The 9411-nt window shown below is 35.4% G+C and overlaps 1 protein-coding gene across 1 annotated transcript; it reads right to left on the reverse strand.

Annotated features, from left to right (window-relative positions):
• Positions 1-219: 219 nt before the first annotated feature.
• LOC131437900 (elongin-C) lies at positions 220-2153 on the reverse strand. Its single transcript, XM_058607556.1, has 3 exons — positions 1994-2153; positions 1650-1878; positions 220-1103 (listed from the first exon to the last, which is right to left on the reverse strand). The coding sequence occupies exons 2-3, from the start codon at positions 1853-1855 to the stop codon at positions 962-964; spliced, it is 348 nt and encodes a 115-aa protein (XP_058463539.1). The 5' UTR covers positions 1856-1878; positions 1994-2153; the 3' UTR covers positions 220-961.
• Positions 2154-9411: the final 7258 nt, after the last annotated feature.

Raw genomic sequence — 9411 nt, forward strand, 5'->3', positions numbered from 1 at the left:
TGTGTGTGTGTAGCAAAAATAAAATTGATCGATTGGTTTACATGGTTCAAATAAATTGAAAGTTTGAATAAATTGAAAAAAATCGAAGTCGAAATTTTTTAGAACTTAAAAACGATGATCATCGATTGATTATCAAAATACAGCATCGTTTGATGATTATCAAAATAGAAATGCACTGTTTTCTTTTGTGTTCTAAAAATAAAATTTTATCGCTTCTAATCCATTACCTCATGCTACCATTGTTTAATCACAATATTTTTCAGCATAACAATCGCTTTGTAATTTTCCATTTAGTGTCAGCCCTTCAAATATTTTGCATATTCTACCATAAATCCAAGTTAATGTAACGGACTACAAATCTTACAGATGTGAAAGAAATAAACCCAACATTGCGGAAAGCAAAATCATTCACATCAATCAAATAAATAAATGCGAATGTATGTTGAGATAGAATATCGTGTATTGAAGTAAAGAACGCAGGCTTCTGTATTTCAATCCCGATCAATTTTTTTCGCGATGTGCTTGGTTGTTATGAAACAAGACAAATAAAGAAAAACAACACATAACGAATAAATTATGATACTTAGATTTATATAATTTAAATATGATTCAGTATGTTCACTTTACATCGTAAATAGCTATGCTTGATTCTCATAAGGGTATATGCGAATGAAAAACGCTAAAGCCACCACATATCGGCCAGGAGAGAAAACGTTAGCCATTGTTTACCGCAGAGTATTAGACTTTCATCACCGCGACTTGAAGATGTAACTGTTCAATTCACAAACTGATGGCGGGTGGTAACTCAATCGATAATAATTCTTTCTTGATTTACCTTCCATAATGTTATCGTTAGATTTGTTCGAGTTCAAAATGTTTTATTCAACCGTTCATTCATCGCCGTTTACTCGTTCGTCGCTATTTACTGTCTCTCATATTACGCTACAGGCAAATCTGGTTTTTAGCAATCTAGAAAATTGGCGGCCATCAGTAACTCCAATGCAATCTCCGGCGCAATGGGGAACTCGGGAATTTCTGTAGAACTGTTGGTGTAGCGCACCTTGTACGTGAAGTACATACAAACTTTCTCTAGCACGTGTGATCTGGAAAAGTTGAAGAATACAGTTTAGTTCTTTATTGTCTTATTGATGTATTATGTTTTAAATCAATCTAGATTTGTCATTCGTCAGAACTATTGCAATTTTTACTAATATGACTTTGAACAAAACGGTTCAATTATCACATAACATATCGCATTATCAACTTTTAAATGCGTCTTAGAAGTATTGTTTGTTAGTACAATAGCAATAACTATACCGGCATTGATCAAGCCTCGTCTGTCGGCGAAATTCGAAGCGCCGACGATAATGTGTGGTAAAAGTAGAAACCCTTTATCATTCATACGAATGCGTCATTAAATCGTTCCCAAAATGAAACAAAAAAATTGGTTACGAATATTCAATCAGGTTCCAAAGTTCATGTTTGATCAGCAGAGTGGAAAACGTAAGCAAAAGAAACAATAAAACACAAAACGGCCGGCGTAATCTCTAAGCAGGCTAGCTGGTGATAAGCGCCTTTTAAACGAGATGAATTTCAATTATGTAATTGCGTGTAACTCGGGTTGGACAATCAACATAAAGCTAACTTACGGGATTTCTCTAAAATTAACTTCATTGGCTTCGTTCTCCGCAAACTGGCCTGGACCGGAAAGCATAGCCTTAATTGTTCCCGATGTCAGTGCGTGCTCTCGTTTCACTATGAACTCGTGTCCATCCGATGAGATCAGTTTGACGTACATCGCGTCCGGTCCCTCGCAACCACCGTAGATGCGTTCCGACCCGGTGCGTTCCTCCATTGTAGAATACTGGGATCTAACAGCTGCAAATTAAAAAAAAAACAGTATCAATATTGTTTAGGGCCTTGACGAATCAAGGTAAGCAGATGATGACTATACATTTATTGAAACTATGTTGTCATAATGCATAATACGTACTTGATTCTCCTTCAAACGGTGTGCAATACGGTTTATTTGCAATTATACTAATACCGCATCAAAAAGGCAAGTAATATGTGATTAAAATAGATTTTCAGTCTGGAAATTGTTGAAAACACACGCACCGTGAAACAAAAGCGACGAAAGGTAATTTTTTTTGACAACTGTCCAAAGTAGCAGTCAAACGGTGAATACGAACTTGGCTATGATAGTGTGCGACAAGACTAATATGTATCTGACCGTTTTGTTAGTACAATTGTACAGTAATAAACTCACAAAACCTCGATAGATATTAATTATAAATTAATTAGTTAGTTATTGTTTATTATTTTCAAACGTAATAGCTATTGTGTTTCTGGCTTTTACTCTCTGTTTGATATATATTTTGAAAGGTTTCACCAGTGCAAGATTTTTACCATAGAGCTAACCTTTATATGAGTTACATTGATCACTACTTGAAACATACCGAGTTCATTTTGAAACATTTCATCCAAGGGCCGGTGCGGTGAAATGTCGGTTAATTTTTCAAAAGGGCGTATAAGCAAGTGACAGTTTCTCTTCAATCACTCTCTCTTTCGATAATTGTGATGCGATTAAAAAAATTTTCTTTGATATCACTATTCTGTTTGAAAGTCGAAAGTTTAGGGTATCATTTCATGCAAAGAGTTGAGTGATAAACGTGGAAACCGCTTGGTAATTAATAGAAGAGGAAGTATACAAAGGGAAACTGTCACTTGCTTATACGCCCTTCTGAAAAATTAACCGAGATTTTACGATAAAACTGGGACAACCAAATAATGGATTAACGTCCTCTATTAAATTATGAATACTAGTATGCACGAAAAATTGGACAGTTTATTACCCTCATTCTAGTTTACAGCCATACTTTTGAACAAACACGAACAAGTTATTCTTGTTTTCACTCGAATGCAAAAGAAGTATCGGTATCGCAGGTAGTTTTTTAGAAAAATTCCAAGCATCAAACAAGTAACATAATAAATAAATATCGTACTCAAGTCAAGGGGTGGATATATTTAATATCTCGGTGATTTTTCTAAAGGCCGTAAGAGCAAGAAACAGTTTATCCGACGACACGACCTGCCACTCGTCTATATAAACTGTATCGAAAATCTAACTACCCCTCAGTAACTGGTAATGTCAAAACGAGGTTACTTGAAAATCTATTGAAACTGGCAACAAAAGTCGAAAACTGTTGATTTTAGATAACAGTTACCAGAACCATGGCTACGTTTGTTTTTTTAATCGAACGTACTAACATATATAAATGACCACAAAACAAAACAAAATGTTATATCTGTAAACCAAAAGAAATATGGATTTCTGTGAACCGAAATAAATAGGATCAGCTCAGCATTTACCTTCGCCCAGAACACCCCGAAAAGGCAGACATGTAGCAGTTATTTGTCTAGATGTTCATAGCGCAAGGTGAACGGGCGGCAGAAAATATTACATTCGATCGGATTGCCATCGGGCACTGATTGATTAGAAAACAGTAGCAGGGCATATTCGCTTGTACTAGTTATGAATCATCGTTTTACCATGGACCTAAACTCAATTTTACCCTCCATTGCAGATCAAATACTTCGGTATGAATAAATCCGTTGGTCTTACCTCGCTCGCCGAGAAAAGCGAAGAAAATTCGTATGCGGAAAAAATAGCGATCGTACACGTTCTACCGTGAATAACCATCGTACCGGACCTTCCGAAAATTGTATTACTGAAATTGGAGCATACAGCCGAGCGTAATAATCCTGTTTGTATCTATCAAGAACCATTATCTCACATCTTTATGCGATCTACGAATGGTGCGCCATTCTATTGAACGAGAATGGGGGCGCCTATGTTTGAATCAAGGCACGGACTGGCCTATTTACATTCTAGAATTCTATCCAGACCGTCGGGAACAAATTTTACGACGGAGCTCATTTGATTCTAGAGCGACGAAATGTGATGTTGGTCGCGATCTTGAATAAGACTGTGAGCTACTACCTACATTAACAATCTTTTGTTTGATTTTTGTATCCGTATTCTACATCATTACTGCTAGAAGATTAAAAAACGCTCGATCGATAAATTGTTTTTATTTCTCGATCTTGAATTCGATTTTTTTACGAAACGTTTTGCAACTCCTGTCTTTGAGAGTTCACCACCGCATGCAGCTAGAACATGTTGACTGGTTAGTAATTCAATTGCGTAAAATGGAAAGATTTGATACCTTCTTCGGATTTCATAGTAGAAGTAACTGGTGCCATGCTTGAAGCACTAACAGATCCATATTTTCTACTATATTGAATAAAATCTGTACAAAATGTGTACCTTTCGCATATCTTGCGTATTTAAATTGTTTGTTTATTTACTCTGGACCTCCTTGATAACTAGTTCGTAGCAACATAAACAGTGTTACTCAAGAAGATTATTTTTATCATTATCAAGGGGTCGCCATATTTGCGGTAACTGGCGGTAAATCGTTAACGGACAATTTCATTGTCAATTTTTCTTCGAAGTGCCTGGTCGTGTCGTCGGTTTATCTCTGTTTACTTTCTGTTATATTATTTACCAAGCGGTTTTTTACGATTATATCTCAACTCTTTGAATAAAATGATACCCAAAACCTTCACTTTCAAACAGAATTGTAAAATTTAATTTTCTAATCACGTCACAATAATCGAAATAGAAAATTAACTAAAAGAAACTGTCACTTGCTTTTACGGCTTACTGAAGAATCAAACGTGATATATTGACAAAATTGGGTGTTATAAACTCTGATTGACGGTTTCCTTTTAGTTGCTTGTACCAATTACAATTCATTGTTCTCAATGCGTGTATCGCATTGACTTTAAATTAGTTGCACATATCCTTTTTCCACAATGGAAGCCAATGTGAAAACGACAACTTATTGTCATTTCTACAAATTGGCTGTACATTATATGTGCATTCTTAAAATGATCAGTATGAATATTGTTCGTGTCCCCTGACTGAGAAGTCGATGAATAAAATTTTGAAATTAAACTTCGGACGTAAACAAGAATGAAGTTATACACCTCAGTTTTATTAGTCCGTAAAAGGATAGAATGTTTTTCATTGTCATTTCAACTATACGCTTAAATAGTAGCAACAATCATGATATATGACTATTCACCATCTGTATTGTATAAATTACTAGACAACAAAGACTACGACTTGACTAAACTATTTGTATTTATGACTTTTCTTGCATGGTCATCCTGACAATGGTAGTCATCTCAAATACAAGAACAGATAGTTAAAATCACAATTTCTAGTAAAGTGAAATTGCTCTCGAGCCTTGATATGTATGAGGAGCTAAATAGTTATCGCTACCATGTAAATATGTCCACAGTATAATCAAATACAAATTATAATACGGAATACTTCGACAAATTTTCAAGGACACATTTTGCATCGTGCGGTACACTGTCATGATACACTGTCAAAGTGACAATGTACTTTATTGAATTTTCTATGAAACGGGCATCTCTGATAACCGCAAATAGATTCACCATAGAAACTGTTTATCATTATAATAAACAACAGTATTTATTTTTTCAAGCTGCAGGAACTCCAGGGCCAAAAAGCATTTTTTTAATGAAATAACCTAGTTTCGTAAAAGGTCCACATAAAGGAAAGTCAGCGTAGAAAAATAAAACTTATTACAAGTACTGGAATCGATCAAAAATATGAATCAGGTTCGTAGTCGTAAACTTTCTCTCTACTGCCAAATCAAAACCTATTAGTGACACACTAAAACCATCGAAGTGACTTACAGTCCGGACCACGCGCATGCCTAAGGGGACCAAAATCGCAACCTGCAGTACGACAACCCCACGAAGCAACGAGCAGAATGTTACAGATCTGCTACTGACGTTCCACCCGAATTCGGCAAAGGAAGTCGAAACAGACACCGTTATCGCTACGAGTGATCTACCTTCGTTCATTCCAGACGGACAGTGCAGCGATTCTCGACTGTCACCCAGACTTCACCGGCCGACCGAAAAGCAGTATACATATACACTCACACACGAACCAAATTGCGAGTAGAGTTGTAATAAAGAAATGAAAATTGCTGTAGACCATGTTTGGGTTTGATTGGTGTCATAGTGTCCTTGAGCCTCCGAATCTTACGCTTGAGCTTGCCAGGGACAAGAGATCTTTGGAGCCACCCCAGACGGTCCACGTGGCTCTGGGCAGGGATTAGGGGCAATCGAGCAGTGGTTTTTCTGATTCGCTAAGTAACAAGCTTTATAGGTGTTACAGAGCAGGTGAATGGATTTTAAGCTCAACGGTCAGATGACTAGAGAGGAAAAACTTTTTTGGGCTCATCTATTGTACAAATATACCATATTTATTGTCTATATAGAATTGTCAGATGTGTTTCCTGAAAACCTTGCTGTTTATTCAATTCTGGGAACCAGAGCTCAGTGCAAGTTTTCAGTTTGATTATTTATATTTACAAATGTTCAACAAACGTATGATATGAGACTATCTATCCTTGTACTAAAAGGAAAATGACGGGCGAGTTAAGTGTTCAAATTGTATGTGGTATGTAGAGTATCGTGGAGTCACAAATTTGATGCCCATCGCAATAATTTCTCAGAGATCCCTGCATTTCTCCGATTTTTATGAACACCGATTCAAATAAATGACACACTATCGCTATCAGCTGGTAACTTATGCGTAAATGTTTGCGAGATAAGTCGATCGATTTTTTCCAAATTGATTTCGAAACGGTTGTTGAATCTGATTTGAGATCTTCATAGAAATCACAATGAGTCCCGAAACTACTTTCAAATGATTTAACAGGGTATATTTCTATAAACAGACCTCCAATACTAGGTTCATAAAAGTTTAGAATTTATTCATAAAAGTTATTGATTGCTTGCTTTGCCATGGACTAATATCAAGTTTATAAGACGCTTCCTCATATTATTTCGAAAAACCACTGAAAGGGGTGTATTCCTACAATAAAAACATGTTAGCATAACTTGAGACAGTTTTTATATTTGAACCGTTCCAAGAAATATGAGTACTTATAAGTTAGTATATGAGCTCCGGAATAATTTGAGTTACTGCTACACTAACAATGGAATGAAAGATTGAAGAAATGATTGAACAATAATTGAATTCGAACCACTCAATCTAACGACAAACAACTCTGATAATGGTGATATATATTACTAAAAAAAATAGCAGTAAACAAAACGAAAATAACAAAACTAATAACACCATAGCAACTTGAAGTAAAGTCACAGACTAACAGACAGGACACTCAAATTAGATTCTTCAATCATTTTAACGGTCATTTCGAATATTCCTTTATTTGGGACAGTACTCACATGTGTCATGATGGCGCCACGTTACCCTATCAAAAACATCCTGTCTGTCATCTAGACTGTGTTTATTTTTTTCATTTACCAACAGAGTTGCCATTCATACAGAATTACCTGTAATGTATTGATTTGTATACGTCCATGCGAATTTCATGCATGATACAGATTTAATACATATTGCCAAAACTATATACATAATTGTGTCTATTTATCATCCTCCAACGTAAGACAAAATCGAACCCGTTTTGTTACAATATTTACTTGCTTCTGGTCTGCCGCCATTTAATTTCTGGTGAAAACTACCAACACAATAAAAAATAGTCTAGATGAACAACGTTGAGTCAAATAAATGGTTACCTTCCAACATCGCGAAAAAGTTAAATATATTATCAACGTAATCCAAAAATTTATTGTGACGATTCATTTTCAAAAATTTTGATGAAATCAGGCATCCCTGCAAGCAGCTGATCGGTGTTGACAAACGAGGGGAAACCAACTAGTAGAAAAACTTTTACGTCACACAAGGGGTGTACCGATAGTAAATAGTTCGCGCAGTACAATATAGGTGGAACTAGTGCATCACGAAAAATTATTTTTATAAGAATTTACTCATACTGTCATGTCTGTTAGTCTGTGGTAAAGTTGCCAGTTTAGAACATTTTCGTTTGCTCTCCTTTGTCAAAGTTGAATGGAAGATTACGCTAGGCTAACTTGTTAATTCGCTGAAGAAAACATTGGCGGTTCGTTTGTATGGGACTTAGGGGTATTATTATTTGTATTTGGTATAATAATGTTACCATAAATAGATACATGGTTTAAAAGAAATTATGAAGTTTGAAAACACTATTCATGTAGTCCCTATCAACAGAATTTATGTAGTAAGCACATTATCGTATAGTGTTTTTTAACCGACTATGTTTTTCATTTGTGCTGACTATAAAAATTGTCAATAAACAGATGTACTTTGTTATTGTCACATAAAGTTACAATACAGCAGACAATTTCGTAACACATCAGTGATTGATTTGAAAAAAAAATGTACATTGTGACTTATATTGTGCAATTTGGAAGGTCTTGCAGGTGAGTAAATTTTGTAGCCTTACTAGTTTCCATCGTTGAAATTAGATTTTTCAACAATTTTGCCGACAACGGCTGTTTTCTAGTGAAATCGACGTCCTGTATAATTTTTATTATTCGTTATCGGTCGCTGTAGAAACAACATCAAGCGATTGATGAAAACGACGATTCCCGGATTCAAATCGCTCGAATCCGACGGAAAAAATAACAATATATTGCAGGTGGATATTGAGGTTTGCATCTGACTATTAATTTCTTCCATGCTGCCCATTCCTGCTTCAGGAAAAACTTCACCGAACAGAGCCTGGGATCAACAGTTGCAACCAAGCAATGCTGCTCCGTGTCTACGTTGATAATAAATATTTCACCAGGCACATCATCATTTGATTTGATGCAAAAATAAAATAGAATTCAATGAAACTATTTTATTGTTCTTGTTCTAGAATTCAAATTCATAAAACTTTTTAACATTAGCTCATGTTTTGCTGATCTTCAGCATTGTTGAATCAACCACTGTAACTGTTACCATAATATTTTTCTGAGTGTATCATTCCGTAAATAGATTAAATGAGACAGTGTAAGTAAGAAACGTTGCCTGGTACTTAGTAGGTTGAGATCCAGTCAGGAATGCCACTTATGCAGATATTCAACAAATGCTTAATAATTATGATTCACAAATTATTGCTAGTATGACAAGTCTGAAAAAAAAAACAATACAATTTAATCGACTATTATGACATTGTTTTCTATGTAAATCAAAAATAAACTTTGACCATACAGGGCCAAAAAAAGGCATAGGCGAAGTAGGTCACCTTAGGTGCCAGGATTAAAAGCAGTCTTGGCATGACATTTCGTTTGGAAATTGTTCGTTCAAAACATAAACTTTCGTTGAAAAGATGTATTATCTTGCGTTTATCTGTACTCACAAATAAAACAAAATTCCCGCGATAAAATGATATTAACTTCATGTTACAG

The sequence above is a fragment of the Malaya genurostris genome, chromosome 3 (genome assembly GCF_030247185.1).
Source record: "Malaya genurostris strain Urasoe2022 chromosome 3, Malgen_1.1, whole genome shotgun sequence".
Taxonomy (NCBI): domain Eukaryota; kingdom Metazoa; phylum Arthropoda; class Insecta; order Diptera; family Culicidae; genus Malaya; species Malaya genurostris.

Excerpts from the sequence above, each read along its gene's own strand:
- LOC131437900 (XM_058607556.1), bottom strand. The coding sequence starts at position 1,855 with ATGGAGGAACGCACCGGGTCGGAACGCATCTACGGTGGTTGCGAGGGA. Across the intron at positions 1,104-1,649 it reads GTTAATTTTAGAGAAATCCC|ATCACACGTGCTAGAGAAAG; the intron begins GTAAGTTAGCTT and ends CAACTTTTCCAG.